The sequence below is a fragment of the Marmota marmota genome, unplaced genomic scaffold, assembly GCF_001458135.2.
Source record: "Marmota marmota marmota unplaced genomic scaffold, marMar, whole genome shotgun sequence".
Classification (NCBI taxonomy): domain Eukaryota; kingdom Metazoa; phylum Chordata; class Mammalia; order Rodentia; family Sciuridae; genus Marmota; species Marmota marmota.
In genome coordinates, this window is record NW_026000207.1 from 3,183,809 (window position 1) to 3,203,095 (window position 19,287).

Sequence of the window (19,287 nt, forward strand, 5' to 3'; positions counted from 1 at the left end):
TAAAGTTTTACTAGTTTTAGTGATCAAGTCCTCAAATATTAGTACCTTCCTGTGGCAATATAATCATGTCATAATGAACTTAGTTACAACTAACTGGTATAAATACAACAACTAGGCTAAATGCACTTCTTAAAATCAGGCCATACTGTATCAACCCCTATACTACTGATCTAGGGTGGATATAAACAAATCAGATATCTCTCAGCTTAAATCTTTCTCATCTTGTAATTACAAGTGCTGGCTTCATAGCATGAAGGGAATTATAAGGAATGAAAGTTTATGCTTCACTTTACATCAATTATAAATATATCACAAAACACTTGAAATGGTTGACATTCTAAAGTTGGAATTTTAAAAAAACGTATAATTTTTTCATACACTTAAAATTTGTACATAGAAAGTTAAAATGCAGTTGAAATCTGATAATTGAAAAATCATAAATATTTTAAGTGAGAACTAATAATAAGTGGACATATTGGGCATTGGTTGACCTTTTAATTGTACCCCTTACCTCTTGTCCTCATGCAGGATCCTGGGATCTGAAGATAAATATCATCTATGGGAACTGACAGAATGCCCTCTGGGGACCTAACCATGGGTGTGGTCTTCTTGACCCAGACTGTGGTTGGAATCCTGGGGAATTTCTGTCTCCTCTCCTCCTCCCTCTGCCTTTACTGCTCTGGGTGTAGGTTAAGATGCACAGATTGGATTATTAGGCACCTGACTGTAGCCAACTCCCTTTTCCTGCTCTTCAGGGGAGTCCCACAGACCATGGCAGCTCTTGGGTTTAGACATTTCTTCAGTGATCTTGGATGCAAACTTGTTTTCTATGTTCACAGGGTGGGCAGGGGTATGTCCTTCAGCAGCACCTGCCTCTTGAGTGTCTTCCAGGCCATCACCATCAGCCCCAGGGACTCCAGGTGGGCAGAGCTCCAAGTGAAAGCCCCCAGGTACACTAGCACCTCTGTGTTCCTGTGCTGGATCCTCCACCTGCTGGTCAATATCATTGTTCCTGTGCATATGACTGTGAATAGGGGTGACATTAATATGACACAGAGAAAAGAATTTGAATACTGTTCTGCTAGTGGTTATGAAAAAAGTGTACACACAGTAAATGTAGTCTTGCTGTCGTTCCCTGATGTGCTGTGTTTGGGGATCATGCCCTAGGCCAGTGGCTACATGGTCTTTATTCTATACAGGCACAAACAGAGGTTCCAACACCTCCATGGCAAGAGTCCTGCCCCCAGATCCTCCCCAGAGTCCAGAGCGACTGTAACCATTCTTGTTTTGGCGAGCACCTTTGTGTCTTTGTACATGCTCTCCTGCAGCTTTCAGGTTTGCTTGGGTGTTTCTGGAAATCCCAGTCAGTTGTTGGAGCATCTGTCTGCCTTAACCAATATAGCTTTCTCAGCTCTCAGTCCCTTTGTTCTCATGAGAGGGGACTCCAAAGTCTCCAGACTCTGCTTCACCTGGAGTAGAGCATTCTCTTTTATCTGCATGACTATGTGAACTATATGCACATATAAATGTTCTGCTATTACTCACCTACCTGGATTCATGAACACAATATGACAGAGTGTAAAACAAGCAAGTGTCAGAACACAGACATCTGCATGAGTGTAAACGAGCCATTATATGTGTTGAGTGTGTATGATGATTTGTTATGCTGCTTGTGTGGTAAGAAATAATATTATAAAATTGTAGATTAAGAATTAATAAAGAATGGAAGAATATCTTTGCCAGCTAATCTTATGGGGGATTAATGTTAAGAACCAACAACAACAACAACAACAACAAAAAAACTGAAAAAATGAATACCAAAAAAACCCCAAGAAATAATTCAAATGATAAATGGGAAAAAGAACTAAACAGACATTTCTTAAAGGGAAAAACTCAAATAGCTAAAAATATATGAAAAATTGTTTATCATTCCTCTCAATTAGGAAAAAAAATCGAAACTACATTGAGATTTCAACCACTCTACTGGGAATGACAATCAGCAAGAACAGAAATACTACTAAATGCTGGTGAAGAGGCGGCAGAGGAGAGGTACACCCAGACATTGTGGTGGGACGGCGTGACTCTTTTGAAAAGCAGTATGGAGATACCTCAAAGAACTAGTAATGGAACCACTGTACATCCCAGCATCCCATGCTTGGTGTTAATCCAAAGAACAAAAATCATTGTACTACAGTGATTCAGGAACATTAATAATTATTGTAGCACAATTCACAACAGCTAATTTATGAAACACTGTGCCCGTCCACAGATGAACGGATCCAGAAAATGTAGTATATATGCACAATGGAGTTTTACTCAGCCACGAAGAAAAATGAAGTGAGTCATTTGTGGATAAACGGATGAAACTGGAGAACATCAGGCTAAGTGAAATAAGACAGACTCAGAAAGTCAAGAGTGGAATGATTTCTCTCACATGCAGAAACAAGGGCAAAAGAAAAGAAAAAGGGGGAATAGGCAGATCCTAGGAAAACTGATGAAAACTGAAAGGGAAGAAGGAGGGTTGGGAGCAGGGAGGGACTGGGGAATGAAATTGACCAAATTTTGCTTTGTACATATCTGCATATGCCACAGTGAATTCCTCCTTTATGTATATCTATATAGCACCAATTAAAGATAATTAAATACCAGAAAGACCAGTAGGGGGCTAAATGGAACAGATTATGTTCCATGCATGTACGATTAGGTCAAAATGAACCCACTATTATATACAAAGATATGAAAAATTGTGCTCTATTCATGTAATAAAAATTGTAATATATTCTGCTGTCATGTATTTAAATAAATAAAATCAATTCAATAATAAATAAATAAATAAAAAGCAAAAAATGAACCCACTATTATGTATAACTATAATTCACTAATAAAACATAATAAAATGTATAAAATATTAACTACATGAAAAAAAATACCATTTATTATCTGCTTTTGATATCTATGCCAGGAGGGTATTTATGAATGGTTAATCTTTTCAAAAATATAACAGAATATAGTGAAAGATATGTCTTCAACAGGAACACTTACTCTATTTTTGTTGACTATAACAAAAATTGTGACATGATTTATCACCTTATGTGTGCTCTTCATGATATTTTATTTTTCCATCTTTCTTTTATAATAACTTTGAGATACATTTTATGTTTCATTACTAGTTTTATGTTTATTTTATCTTTGTGATCAACCTAGACTATTGCTTATTTTAAGATATACTAAGCACAGGTTAGAGATTTAATATCTGTGGACTTGGGTAATTTCACATTATTATATTTGCCTTCCTTTAGAAATATTCTGATATTGGGGCTTTGAGGGAAGCTCATGATAGAGTGCCCACCTAGTGTGTGTGAGGCACTGGATTCAGTCCTCTGAACACAAAACTAATTGTCATGCATGTGAAATATTTAATGCTCCATTAATATGTCATCCACGGTGTTCACATGATGTTTAAAAAAAAACACTAGGAATGGCTCTGAGTCTTGTCAGACAAAAATCAGAACATGCTGGCCACAGAGCTCTCCTCATGATTCCTGTTGTCCCTCACCTGAAGGGTGAGCCTATTCTGACAAATATAAGCAGAGAGCATTTCATATTATATTGTTCTTGATACAGACATCATACAACAGGAACTCTGTTGACCATGGCTTTTAAATTCCACGGGTTGCTTTAATTTATCTGTATTTTTTTTTTTTTTACGGTTTGTAAATCCTTTTTCAGCACTGAATTTTGCTATGTGAATGTCACACCACTGCCTTAATCATTCTCTGCAGATAGGAATGTGTTTCCCAGTTAGTTCAATTATTTGGAAAAGTCATAGAACACATGAATTCTAGAAAACATTTTAGGTTGACACACACACAAATTTGTACTGCATATACACATAGTAGTGGAATTGGAGTGTTGTTGTTTAAATCCAATCTGATTTCAGTAAAACTGCAAAATAGTTTTGCATAATGTTGATCAATTTTCACATTTACTGGAAGGGTGTGGTTTTCTTAGTGTTCCAAAATTCTTACCGATACTTGGTATTTTGTTTGGTCTATTTCTTTCTGAAAATATGAAGATTTATTTGCACTTCCCTGATTTCTAAGGAGATTGAATAGTTTTCACATTCTTTTAAGCCTTTTAATATAGTTTACTTTAAAGAGTTTATAATACAGTGGTTCCATTTCTAGATTTTGAGAAATCAACATACTGTTTTCTAGAGTCACTATAGTAATTTACAGTCCCAACAACAATGTGCAAGTGTACCTTTTCACAGCATCCTTGCCAGCATTTATATCATTTGTATTCTTGGTGATTGCCATTCTAACCAGTACGAGATGAAACCTCAATGTAATTTTAATTTACTAGAAATGGTGAACATTTTTCATATATCCATTGGCCATTTGTTTTTCTCTTGAGACGTGTCTATTTAGTTCTTCTGCTCATTTATTAATTGGGATATTTGGGGGGGTTTGGTATTAATTTTTTAAAGTTCTTTATATATTCTGGGTATTTATTCCCTTCTAGAGTAGTAGCTAGAAAAGATCTTCTCTGAGTTTAGAAGGCTCTCTCTTTATGCTCTTAATTATTTTCTTAGTTTGCAGAAGCTTTTAAATTTGATGCATCCCAAATTTAGTGCATAATCAACTGCTCCATTGCTTTTATGACTGTGTTGATACAGAACATTATGTCAGGAAGCAAGAGTGGAACACAACAGCTTACCTCATGGTCCAGGGACAAAATATATCCTCGGAAAAGCACCCAATTAGGCCCCATCTCCTCACTCCCTAACCCCTCCCAGTAGCCCATATAAGTCCACCCACGAACAAGTTTATTGATGTGTTAGAGCCTAAAGATTAAATCACCTTCCAAAGGCCCTACCTCTGAACACAGCCACCTGGGAACGAAGCTTGGATCACATGATGTAAAACATAACATGGAGCCAACACTGGAACAATTTCCTTAGTTTCTCATCTCCGGTTGGTCTAATAAGGAACACTGCACAGGACACATGGTCAACATGTTATATCTTCTCAGGGTTCCCATCTGCTATTTATTTCCATATTCCATTTTGGTCAAAAAAGAGAGTTAGTGGATTGCAATGTTCTAACATTTTTCAGGATTTTAATGGCCTATGTGGTGAGCTATGCTGTGAGAGGTTCCTTGAGCTATTGATAAAACTGTGTATTCTGCTGTTTGGTGGAGTACTTTCTATAGGCTTGTTAGGCTTGATTGTTTTGCAGCATTGTCTTTATATCCTTGCTTCCTTATGCATACTGTGTGATTTTCTTATCCACTATGGTAAGTAGGATAATTAAGGCTTCTCGTGTGCCTGTGATGCTGTCTACTGATTCATTTCTGTCAAAATTGCCTCAGATAGTTGGAAACCCAAGGCAAACTGCATATATATTATAATTATATAGGTTCATAGTGAACACATGTCTTTTGGCCTGTTGTTTTTCTTTTCTTTCTTTTATTTTTTTTACAGTTTCTCTCTTAAAGGGCTCTTTGCATGATAGAATAATAATGACCACTGTAAACCATGAAATAAACATGGTTTTGGTTTATAGTTTGGTTCATAGTTGCATGGGGAGTATTTTTCATTCCTTTGCTTGCAGCCTCTTTGTGTTCCTCGATCTATATTGAGTCTATTTTAGACAATATCTAGGTCAAAAATGTATTTATTTTTTTAAATCCCTTTGGGCAATTTAGGCAATTTGATTGTAAAATTTAATCCATTGATATTTTAAAATTATTGCGAAAGATTCTAAGAACATGATCTGAAAATACTCAGTTATCCACTAGCTGCTTATAGAATCAAAACAACTTGAGAGTATGGCTATTAATGTGGGTGACTATATAAAGGAACTGAAGTTTAGTTTTGAATAGAGCAAGGCAGATTTTGAAATGCCGGTGACATCTGAGACTGGAACAGAGCTCTTAACACCCTACATCACTGCAGATGCTTGAGGCAGAAGTGAATGCGGGGGAGTGAGGTGCAGATCTAGAGAACACAAGTTGCTCAGATCTGAGCACCATGCAGAGATTCAGTCTAAACAGAGAGTTAACTTGGAGTTCTCATCACTTACCAGCATTAGGCACAGAGTCTATACTTCAGTCTAGGCACTGTCTTGGGAAGGTCACAGTTAAGTAACTCTCCCTGACAAGATCAGAAAGTAGTGTCAGGGAGCCACATAAAGAAGGTGATGCTGTATCACGGAGTCACTGTGCAACATCACTGTGCAGTACTGGGGAGCCAACTTGAGAAGCTGGCTGGCACTATCAGGAAGCCTTCTGAAGGAAATCCTGACATGACTGTCCATCCATATACAGAAAACTGTTCTACACACAGCCCAAAGCCTCCAAGGTCCACCACAGCCACCTACAGTGGGAACAGAACAATATGCAGTGCTCATATGACAATTTGGATACTGGAGAGTGAAACCAATCACACTTTGTTTTGTACATGTATTAATAAGCAAATGTCAACTATTCTGGATGATGACTCTGTATCATAAAAATAGATAAGGAACCTATTATTAAAAATAAATATAAGAAGCTGGAGGTGGTGGTTCATGCTTGTAATCCCAGCAACTATGGAGGCTGAGGCAGGAGGATCTCAAGTTCTAACGCAGCCTCAGCAACTTAGCAAGGCTCTGAGCAATTCAGTGAGACCTGTCCCTAAATAAAATATAAAAAATGGCTAGGAGTGTCTTAGTGGTTAAGCACTCCTGGGTTCAGTCCCTGGTACCTTCTCCAATAAACAAATAAAAAACAAAAATAAATAGATAAATAAATAAATGAATGGAAAACTAATAGAGTAGAAGTGGTCATGGCCAAGAATGAGGGGGGGGGAATGGAAAAGTACTAGGTATTAATATGAAGCAAATTATGTTATATAAATATATGAGTATGTTAAAATGAACCCCACTATTATGTAATGCACTAATAACAATATTTTCCAAAATAGAGAGGTAGAACTAAGAAATTGCTGAAGTAAAGGAATTATTATGTCATTTGGTCAATTGTTTTCTGTATTTCTCAGTCTTTTTTTCATCTTGATTTTTCTAGGGGCATGCATTGATCTGCTATCATTTCTTTTTATTTCTTGTATAATGGGCTTACAATAGCCATCATAACATTACAAGTATATACTTTAAGCTGATTATAAATTGCTAGACTCCATATAAAGCTGTTTGGTTTATTTTTCAGTTAATTTTTAAATTTTTTAATTTGTTCTTATTACACATGATAGTAGAATGCATTTATGCAGTTTGATATATCAAAGATAAATGGAGAATAATTTCTTACTTATTGTGCATGGGGTAGAATCACATCAGTCATGCAGTCATATATTTACACAAGGTATTAATGTCTGTTTCATTAACTATATCCTTCCCACCCCCATACTCACCTCCCTACATTCCCCTCTACCTAAAGTAAATCTATTCTTCCTTAAAGTCCCCACCCCGATTGTGGATTGGCACTCACGTATCTGTCTTTATGTCTACCCGCACAATCACATTGCTGATATCACAAACCATACCTATTCAGACTGCATAATGATTAACAGTTTTATGAATATTCATATGCTTTGTCTTTCAAATTCTGTGGTGATATTAAAACTCTTCTATGCATCAGTACATCAGAACTACTGAATTCTGTATTTTGTATGTATCAAAATGTCTCATAAAGCCTTGCTTTCCCATGTAAGTTTGTTTTGCTTTCAGAAATTTGTTTTTCATTGTGTGGATTACATTTATCATTTCCTATAGGGCAGTTGTTGTGCTGCTGATGTTTTCCTTAGCATATTTTTAAGCTGCACTTGACATATACTATTGGTAAATAATAACATGTCAGCGTAACGTTTATTATAGATATTTGCACAACGTGTAATGATCAGACAAGAGAATTGGACATAGCCATCGTCTCAAATATTTACCATTTCTTTATGGTGAGAGCATTCAAAACATTCTCTACAAGCTTTTTTCTTTAAAAATAATTAATTGTTGCCAACCACTGTTATCTTATTTTCCAGTGGAAGACTAGAGATGAACTGTAAGAGCACACCACAGAAAGCCTTGAGAATGTCTCCTCTGATTGTGCTCCACTTCATTTCCCTCACAACTACTCAGGTGTGGGGAAGCCCTGCCTTGAGAAAGTCCCTTGTACAATTTTACCAGAGCATGTCTTTAATTTTTGTCTTCATGTCTCATTTTCATAATTTTTTTAACATTGAAACTATTTCATTAATATTAGGTCTGCTTTGATGATGTCTGACCAGTGATCTTTGAGAGCACCATCGTAATTCCTTGAGAACTCCATAACCAAGGCCAATATGAGATAAAAATATCCCTGATAAATGTGTGGGTTCTGAAAGCTCATGAACATGCTGTCCCTGGCTCCCTCAGTCCCCTTGTGCCTACACCAGAGACAGGAAAGCACTGCGATTAGACCAGTTAATGACTCTACAATGGCCAACAAGTCTTCAAGTGAAAGGAGGCATCACACCTCTCTCACTATAATCAAAAGATACAAAAGGCTAGGTCTAATGCAGAAGTCACGGCAAAAGGTAAGGTGAGTGAGCGAGGCCTCTCGTGCCAAACAGGTGGCCACATCACTAACACAAGAGAAAAGCTTCTGGGGGAGTCTTAAAATGTGATCCAGAGAACCCTAGATTGGTAAGAAATGAAGCCAAATTACTCCTGATTTAGCAAAAGTTTGGAGGCCTGCATGGAACATCCCATTGGCCATAGGTGAGTCAGTCCAGACCCTCACTCTAACTTGGGGAAGGCTCTGAGAGTTGTGGAAACTGCAGAGGAAAAGCTGGAAGCTAGAAAAGATTTCTCCAGAATGTGAAAGGGGAATGGAAAGCAGCAACTGTGGACGTAGAAGGGGCAGCAGGTTATCCAGGAGACTGTCAAGTTGATTTGATGACAGAGGTTACACTAAAGGGTTTTCATGAAAACAAAACTATCTTATTCTGAAGAAAGAACCCACTTCCTCCATCACACTTTACCTTCCTTCAGTTACCGTGTGGTTGATACTGTCCGAGATTCACCGATTGGATTACATCTGTCATAACTTAATCATTCCCCCCCCCCCGAAACCTTCCTGCATCATTTCACACATGATTTTTTTGGGGGACACTTAATATCATAGAATAAATGAGAAGAAATAAAGAAATCCCTCAGCAGTGTGATGGCATTTGCAAGACAAAATTTATAGCACTGAGTGCCTACATCAAAAAATAGATTCCAGGGGCTGGGGATGTGGTTCAAGCGGTAGCGCGCTCGCCTGGCATGTGTGCGGCCCGGGTTCGATCCTCAGCACCACATACAAATAAAGATGTTGTGTCCGCCAAAAACTAAAAAATAAATATTAAATAATTCTCTCTGTCTCTCTCTCTCCTCTCTCTCTCTCTCTTTAAAAAAATAGATTCCAAATAAAAATATAATGTTCCATCTCAAGGCTTTAGAAAAGAACAAACTTATTCTGGAATCAGTAGAACAAACTAATAATTAAGATCACAGCCAAAATTAATGAAACTGAGGATAAAAATATAGAAAGGATCAACACATGACAGAGTTGGTTCTTCAAAAAGATAGATAAGATTGATAAGTACTTACTCAAACATACCAAGAAAGAAAATCCAAATGAACAAAATGAGAGATAAAAAAACAGATATCACCACAGACACTAATGAAATTCAGATGATAATTAGAAACTATTTTGAAAATTTATACTCCAATAAACTGAAAAATCTAGAAGACAGTGACAATTCTAGACACATAAGATCTGCCCACATTGAATCAGAAAGATATAGAAACCTGACAAAACCACTATGAAATAATGAAATTGAAAAAGCAACTAAAAGACTTCCAACAAGGAGAAACCTAGGGCCAGATGGATTCTCAGCTGAGTTCTGCTAGACCTTTAAAGGAATAACACCATCTTTCTCAAATTATTTCCATGAAATTAAAAATAAGGGAATACTCAAGTATATTCCAGGAAACCAGTATAACCCTGATCCCCAAACCAGTGAAAGACACATCAAGGAAACAAGGTCACAGACTCAAATCCCTGAAGTACATAAAGGCAAAATCCTTTATAAAATATTAGCAAACCACATTCAAAAAAACACATAGATAGTACATCAAGATCAAGTGGCTTTCATCTAAGGGATGCAAGATTGTTTCAACATGAAAATCAGTAAAGGTAATTCTCCGTTTAAATAGAGTTAAGTACAAGGACCATATGATTTTTTTCAATAGATGCACACAAGGTCTTTGGTAAAATCCAGCAGGAATTCTTTTTAAAAATGCTGGAGAATATAGAAATTCAAGGAACTTACTTCAACATTATCAAGGCTATATGTGTCACCAACTTAAAGCCAACATCATATTGAATATAGAAAAACTGAATGCATTTCCTCTAAAATGAGGAACAAGACAAAGATGTACACTGTCACCACTCCTATTCAATACAGTTCTTGACCCTCTGGCCAGATTGGTCAGGAAGAGAAGGAAAATAAAGGGCTATCATTTGGAAAGAAAGAAGTCAAATTTTCTGTTTGGCAATGAGATGATCCTACACCTAGAATACCTGAAAAACTCCACCAAAGACTTCTACATGTGGTAAATGAATTCAGCAAATTAGAATGGAACAAAATTAATATTCAAAAAATCAACAGCTTTTTTTGTAGTACAATAGTGATTATGCTGAGAAAGAAATGAGAAAATCTACACCTTTCACAATTGTCTAATGAAACTTGGAAATTTATCTAAGTAAGGAGGTGAAAGAGCACTGAAGAAAGAAGTTGAAGAGGACCTTAGAAGATTGAACACCTCCGGCGTTCTCTGATAGGCAGAATCAGTATTGTCAAAATGGCCATATTACTGAAAGTACTATATGTACGCAATAAAATCCCCTTCAAAATGCCAATGATTTTCTTCAGATAATTAGGAAAGAAATTTTAAAAATCAGTTGGGAAGAATACAAGACCCAGAATAGCCAGAGAAATCCTGAGCAAGAATATCAATGTAAGAGCCATCACAGTATCTGATCTTAAATTTTACTACAGGACAATAGTAACAAAACCAGCATGAAATGGGTAGGTACAAAAGTACGACTCAAGACAGATGGAATAGAGAAAGCACAGAGACAAACTCACATTCTTACAGTCACCTGATAATTTGGAAAAGAATCTGATAATTTGAAAATTTGCTAAAAATATAGGTTGGAGAAAACATAGTCTTTTCAACAAATGGTGCTGGAAAACTGGCTATCTGTACGTAGAAGAATGAAGCTAGATCCCCCTCTCTCACCCTGCACAAACATCAACGCAAAATGGATCAACCACTTTGGAATTAAAGTGAAAAATTTGCAACTGCTACAAGAAAACATTGGGTCAATGCTCCAATATGTTGATGCAGCCCTGACTTCCCTAGCAAGAACTCTAAAGGGTTAGGGCTGTAGCTCAGGGGCAGAGCACTGGGTTCAGTCCATCACACAACTTAATATACACAAATAAAACAAAGAATGTCTTTGTTTTATTTGTTTATATTACTATATATACAGATCCTTTTTAAACAATGGTTTAGAAAGAGAACTACAGATCATTTTTAAACAATGGTTTAGAAAGAGAACTCTAAAGCCCAATCAAGGATCTATAAGTAGGATGGCATCAAACACATACAAAGGCCAAGAAAGTGGAAGAATATCTTTAGCAATTGTATTAATCCTCTAAAAGGGGATTAATATCCATCTCCTAGATATACATTCATTTGTATAAAGAATTAAAAAAGCTTAACAAAACCAAAAACAACAAAAAATAAGCCAATGGAAAATTGGCAAAGGAACTGAGTAATTATTTCTCAAAAGAAGAAACATAAATGGCCAACAAATATATGAAAAGATATTCAACTTCTCTAGCAATCAGGGAGATGCAAACCAGAAGTGCATAAAGAGTTCATCTCATTCAAGTCAGAACTTCATGTGATTTTTGTTTCTGTGTGTCATAATTTTATTTTTCATTGTAAAGTGTTGATTTCCTTTAGCATTTTCACTAGGGCAGGTATAGTGCTTATAAATTCCCTGAGGTTCATTTTTATATCCTCTTTATTTTTGAAGGACAGTTTCTAGACACACTGTTAATGGTTGGTATTTTTCATTTGATCAAAGTTTTCTTTTAAATGTGATTCTAGGGATGGAAACCAGGGCTCCAGGCAAGTGCCCCACCACTGAGTTCCAAATCTAGCCCTCATTCAGAACCTTGAATATATTATTCATTCTGGCCTTCAGTGTTTTCCTCCTGGACATCTTACGGTTGTGGTCCCATTTTGTTTTTTATGTTAAGAGGTGGTTTAACATTTCCAAACAAAATATTTCTTATCAGTTTTTAAAAATTATTTACAAAAAGTTTCATTTCCAATACTTCTACTTTTAAGTATATCAAGCACTTCTGAATATATAGAAGGACTAGACATTTCACAAAAGACCCTGTCCACTATTTACACAGCACTGGTAAATAAAATTGCACGCGTAGCAGTGGTTAAGTATGAGGCACCTTCTAACATGATCATTTTGTCCTGAACATTTCCCTCCTCAGTTCCTTCTATTTTCAGTCCAGTGGACCAGTACAGGCATATGTAACACTTGAGATGGCTGAACAAATCCACATCCAAAAGTCATTACAGAGGACAAGCTTTCCCTATGAATTTCAACAAAAAATGTAAAAAATGTTCTAATTTTACTAACTACTTGGTCATACACTGGCAACCTCTTTAATATCTAGAGACTAGATATAGCAAAATTGGGACTCATTTTTTTTGTCAATTATATACACTATATACACAGCAAACCAAAATGCACAAAACACAGAAAACTGATGTCTGAGAACGTCCAAGTATAAACACACTAACATATTACCTTTTGCAATTGCTTCCTTCCCACCTCCTCCACATCTCTGAGCAAGTACTGACAGTACTACACTGCTCACAGAGGTGGTTTAATACTTCCATTCCTAAAAGACTATTTCATATGAATTTTAGCAGAAAGATATTTACAAAATGATATTTTACTACCTCTACACTTAACATACATTGGGCACCTCTAAACATCTAGACAAGACTAGAGGACTCAATTTGTCCACTCTGTAACAGTCTTGAATACACTGCACATGTAACAATAGTTCCCATTTGAAAATGACTTCAAAATATGAGCATTCTGACCCTTCATTGACCCAGTGGGCTATAATGCTCAAATTTTCAGAAGACAGTCCTTCCTAGGAATTTTAACACAAAACATACAAAATTGGTTTACTAATTCTACTTTTGTCATACACTGGCAACCTCTTTAACATCTAGAAAGACTAGATATAGATTAGGAGGACTCATTTGTCCTTCATACACAGTATGTACACAGCAAAGTAAAATAAAATCCACAGACAACTCTTGGCTCTCGGGAAGCACACTGGCTCGGTGCTCCCCAGGACCAGCACACAACTCTGGATACTCAACAGGGGTTGGCTATTGCCCCCCCCCCCCCAACAAATTTTTGTAATAATTTTAACAAAAAGAAATTTACAAAATGTGTTATTTATTTTACCACTTCTACTTTTAACATGTATCAGGCAGGCACTTTAGAATATCTAGAAAGCCTAGCTATTAAAAACAATTTCTTAAAATTTTCAACTATATATACATTAATGAGGAATAAAATGCACACATAAAACAATGGTCATTATTTGAAAAATGTCTTTCACGTAAAACCAGTGTGGCAGGACCTCCTTCTCACGGCCACTCTTCTCCATGTCCAACAACCCACTGAACCAACGTGGACAAGTGTCGCTCCTGGAGGTGGCCTAACAAATCCATTTCAAAGTCACTTCCAGAAGGCATTTCTGATTTTTTCAAACAAATGGACATTTACAAGACGTTATTTTCTAACTCTATCACACGTCGGGCTCCTCTTCACATCTAGAATGTCCCAATATCGCACAGGTTTTGAAGGGTCGGGGGCAGGTGGAGAGCAGCTTTTCCCTTACATACACAGGCCTGCTAGGAACGGCCAGCAATCCTTCCCGAAGGGTGGCGGGGGGTTCTGACTGGTCAGATACGGCAAGTGACTCTATGTTTCTCTCTTTGGTAGAACCAATGCCAACAGGCGAGGCCGCTGACCGTCCACCGGTGGTCGTCTTCGGGGGCTTCGCTCACCTTCCAGGACGGTTCCAGGTTTGCCTTGCAGAGATCAGGTGCGCTCTTGAGGAGCCGCATGGAGAGCGCTCATGGAGCGCCGTGGTCTGTGCGGCTCCGCTGTCCAGATGTCCAACGCGGGGCCGAGCTTTCCAGTGACCACGCTCCTTCTTGGGACCTCGAAGCCCCCGCCGGCCTCCTTTCTTCTCCCTACTCCCATCACCACCCAAAAGCGCCAATCCTCCACGGCAGCTTCACCTGGGATGGACGGGATTGGGTCAGGAGACCCCGCAGCCCGTGGGGTCCAGGGTCCAACAGGTCGCCGTACACCATCAGGTCATCCAGCCTGGGTGGTAGGCTCACCAGTCCTTCACAGCCAGGCCAGCCAGTGGGCAGTCGCAGCAGGAAATCCAGGGAGCTGCAGGGGAAGCCACTTCTTGTCCAAGGTACCCCAGTTCACCGCTGGCCTGGGGCCGGGGTCCCCCGAGGGCCCCGGAGAGCAGGCCAGCGCTCTGTTCTCACCACGCTCTCTGCAGGACAGCTCTTTGCGGGCCTGTGCTTCTATTTTCACTGGTCAGTGTGATCCAGTTGACCAGTGTAACCAACGAATATCACAAACAGTTGGCAAAGAACCTGAATAGTCATTTCTCAGAGAAAACAAATGGTAAATGGGTGTATGAAAAATTTACAATTCCCTAGTCATCAGGAAAGTGCACGTTGAAACCACCATGGGGTATCACCACATGCTGTTAGAATGGCTACTAAGGAAACAGACAAAAGCTAAAAATGTTGAAGAGGATGTGATAAAAATGGGACCCTTACATATCCTTGTGGGGAAAGGAAGTCAGTACAGCCATTGTGGAGAAAAGTACACAGCTTCCTCAAGAAATCCAAAACAGAACTACATGAAACCTATCCATCTCACCACTCGGGGTGCAAATTTCAGGGAAATGTAGTCGGTATGTTGAAGAGATGTCTACACTCTCGTGCTCATTACAGGATTTTACACAATAGCCAACACAAGGGGTCAACCTAAGACTCCATCAATGGATGAATGGTAAAGGAAATGTGGATTATATGCACAACAGGATACAATGTGGTCTGAAAAATGCAGACCTGTCATTTTCACATGGATGAACTTGGAAGACACTATGTTAAGTGAAATAAGCCAGGCACATGAACACAAATACTGCCTGATCCCACAAACATGTGGAATGGAAACTGTTGAACTCAGAAGAATAGAAAGATGATCATCAGTGGTGGGAACATGGGGTGAGTTGTCACCCCATGTCAAGGGATAAAAATCATAGGAGGATTACATTTAGGAGCTCTATTGTACAAGATGGTGGTTTCAGTCAATTGCAGTGTATTGTATTCTTGGAAGTTGCTACAAGAGTAGATTTTATGTTATCACAAAAAGTTGTTATGTAGTGTATGTATTAATTAGCTCAGTATAATCATTCTGTATGTATAGTAATGCATTTCTGTATCAGGAATTGAATCCAGGGCACTTTATCACTGAGCTAAATTCCAGTCCTTTATGTTCATATTTTGAAAAAGGGTTTCGTTAAGTTGCAGAGGCTGCCTCAAACTTTCTTCCATCTGCCTCAATTGCTTGAGTTGTTGGAATTACAGGTAGGTGTGCACCACTGCATCTGGCACATATATAATTCTTATGTATCACTTTGAATGGAAAAATAGTACACCTTCTTCACTCTGAATCCTTCATCTGTCAGGTCTCAACATTTTCTGCATCAGCATGTGAGGCTGTGTCTGTCCCTAGGCATTAAGGCAAAGGAAGTGTTTTTCCAAAACACTCACGTCCTCTCTCTTTAGACCTGATTATAGAAACTTTGATAATCATAGAAACTTCTAAGTGACTGTGGTAATTGGGACTTGGAAGAAAGTCTTATTAAGGTCAACATCACAATCATGTGCTGTTGCTGAAACTATAAGTGAAGGGATAATTGTGTTTCTTTGGGGAGTTGAGGTCCCAGGGTGGGGGACCCAGCCTCAAGGTCTGGCTGCCTCCCTCCCATATGACACAGAGTGTCATGACTGTCAGTTGAGCCTGGCTTTCTGGAAGCAGGAAAGAGTTGGTGAGTATTCTGAATTCAGCCTGTGAAACAGTGTGTAAGGGGATCAGCTATAAATGAGTCTGTGTCTGCTTAGGCAACACGTCTGGAAACATGGTCCATCTGGGGTGACAAAGCCACCTACAAGGAGGAAAAGGTACAGGGCTGAGCTTGCAGAGTGACTGCAGTCTGAGACCCTACCCCAGCCTCTCTCTGCTCCTAATATCCTTTAACACAGCAGTGCTAATGATGGTCATGGGAATTTGTTCCAAGAAGTATTGAGGACTGCTCTGTATGAGCACTGAGACTGTGATTCAGGAGCCAGTGGACTCTTCAGCCTACTCTGCAGACACGGCCAGGACACGAGGGTGCCCAGTGTTGCTTCAGTAAATGTTCCATGTCTGCAATGATGAGTTCGAGGGTGTCAACAGAGCCACCAGTTTTCTATCTCAACAATGGGATCAAATGGCAATTTCTGGAGTGTAATGAGAGTTCTTCTACTTGGGCTTGATGTATTTAATGGAGGTGATAATTTGTTCTCTCTGAAAATATTTGTACGTTATTGATCAATGTGGGATAGTATTTCTTCATGAAATGAGGGAAGGAGATTTATAAGAAAAGCTAATATTATATGCATGAGATTCACACAGCATTAAGGATTTAACATCTTTCAGATTTAAATATGTCTCATGACACCTGTCAGGCTGTAAAGATTCTAATGTTGTTTTCAGTCTCTACTTTTCTTTTTTTGTTTGTTTGTTTTCACAAGATCTGACACCTCCACATTTCATTCTACATACTTGTCTTGTGTTTTAGCATCATTCCCAAATTACGTTACCTTTTACTTGTTTTTGTACAATGAGAAGTTCACCATTATATGCTACCTAATGATGACAAATTTAATTCTACCATAAAATTGTTTGCTGCTTCTCTAAATTTTATAGACCTTAGTTTACACCAAGACAGTGTCTGTGGTAGATACCATTGGCAAAAAGTTATGTGATTATTTCTGTTGATATTCTAATATGTATTTCTATTCAGTAAATCAAATTTGACCACAGAAAATTATCAGGTGCACAAATATTTTATCAAGTCTTTGCATCTTCGTTTACAAGTGATACTGGGTATAAAATAAATTATTCATAGAAAATAGGAAATTATCACATTCAATCAGCGGATTTCAAGTATCACAAAATATATGTCTGTTTGGATTACTGAATGAAAACCATTTAGCTATGATGATATAGTACCGAAATGAGCACCATCAATGTAACCTGGCCGCTAAGTACAAAACCTTTTCATTAATATTTGGATGAGTCACAGAGTATTATTTTTATTGAATTATCTTTTTTTTCTTTTGGGGTACTGGGGATGATCCTGGAGAGTAGTTACCACTGAGTTATGCCCTCAGCCCTTTGCATTTTTAATTTGGAGACAGGGTCTCCTTTAGTGGTTGAGGTGGACCTTGAACTTGTGACTCTCCAGTCTCAGCCTCCAGAGTCATTGGGATCAAAGGCATGTGTGACCATGCCTGGAGCCAAATTTTCTTTATGTGTAAAAGAAAAATAATATTAGGTATTGAGGCTGAAGTTTCTGATCATTAAATTATCATGTTAAATGTTATAATAGTTAAACCATTAGTCACAGAGGACCATACAATGTAAATGTGACACAAACACAGAGACTTTGGAAAACTCTTAACAATGAAAATCTATGTTATAAGAAATTCTTAAGGAGAACTGATGGTAGGTGAAAAAATTTGAATTTTATTTTATGTGACATATTAACCCTACAACTTTTCTTTTGGTACAGAATCCTGTTTTCAATGTTTAAATGAAGTCCTGGATAATAGTAGGATGACCTCCAAGGTTTTGAGATTTGGAATAGTCTTCCTTTTGCAGATTTTCATTGGAACTCTGGGGAATTTTTCACTCTTGTTTTATCATGTCTTCCTTCACTTCAGTGGATTCAGATCAAGGCCCACAGACTTGATTCTCAGGCACCTGACTGTGGCCAACTCCTTGGTCCTTCTCTCAAGAGGAATCCCAGAGATCATGGCAGCTTTTGGGTTGCGAAGTTTCCTCGGTGATATTGGATGCAAGCTTGTTTTCTCTGTTCACAGAGTGTCCAGAGGTGTGTCTGTTACCACCACCTGCCTGTTGAGTATCTTTCAGTACATCACCATCAGCCCCAGGAACTCCAGGTGGGCAGAGCATAGAGTGAAAGCCCAGAAGTCTATTGACTTGTTTAATTTCCTCTGCTGGGTCCTACACATGCTGCTAAATATCAGAACTCCTATGCTTATGACTGACAGATGGAGCAACAGCAACCTCAGCACAGGTATAGATTTTCTATACTGTTCTGCTGTGCTCCGTGACAGAGACGCAAACTCAGTATTTGCAGCATTGACTTTCTCACATGACGTTTTGTGTTTGGAACTCATGATCTGGGCCAGTGGCTCCATGGTTCTCATTCTGAACAGGCACATGCAACGTGTCCACCATATTCATAGATACCAAGTGTCATCAAGATCTACTGCTGAGACCCGCGCTACACGAAGCATCCTTGTCCTGGCGAGTGCCTTCATTTTCTCCTATGCCCTGTCCTCCATTATTCATGTTTGCTTTTCTGAGTTTGGTACAACTGCGTGGTGGCTGGTGAGCACCTCTGCCTTAGTCAATGGGTGCTTCCCCACAGCCAGCCCCTTCATCCTCATGGGTCGCGAACGCTGCGTATCCCACCTCACCTGGAGGAAATAAGCAAACAGCTCAACTCACACGGGTACCTTATTTTTCTGTGTATCATGGTTGCACTCTCTGTCACGGAATCTTAATTGCAATTATGAAGCCAGCCTAGTTGCAGAGAGAGGTAGACAGCTAAAGCATTTGTTTCTCTAACCAAGAGTAATAAAGAACAGTACCACATGAAATCAGTTTACTGTTTATTTTTTAAAAAATAATTTTGTATATATTTTGATTTTTTTGTGCTCTCCTGCCTTCATTTTTTTTTTTTTGCTAAAT

At 38.3% G+C, this 19,287-nt stretch overlaps 1 protein-coding gene and 1 pseudogene across 1 annotated transcript; both read left to right on the forward strand.

Moving 5' to 3' along the window:
* Positions 1-594: 594 nt before the first annotated feature.
* Positions 595-5,992, forward strand: LOC125612783 (annotated as a pseudogene).
* A 12,131-nt stretch (positions 5,993-18,123) lies between these two features.
* LOC107158874 (vomeronasal type-1 receptor 2-like) lies at positions 18,124-19,026 on the forward strand. The gene has a single exon (XM_015505359.1). The coding sequence runs from the start codon at positions 18,124-18,126 to the stop codon at positions 19,024-19,026; it is 903 nt and encodes a 300-aa protein (XP_015360845.1).
* Positions 19,027-19,287: the final 261 nt, after the last annotated feature.

What these genes read in the sequence shown, in the direction of transcription:
- LOC107158874 (XM_015505359.1), top strand. Translation starts at nt 18,124, where the DNA reads ATGACCTCCAAGGTTTTGAGATTTGGAATAGTCTTCCTTTTGCAGATT.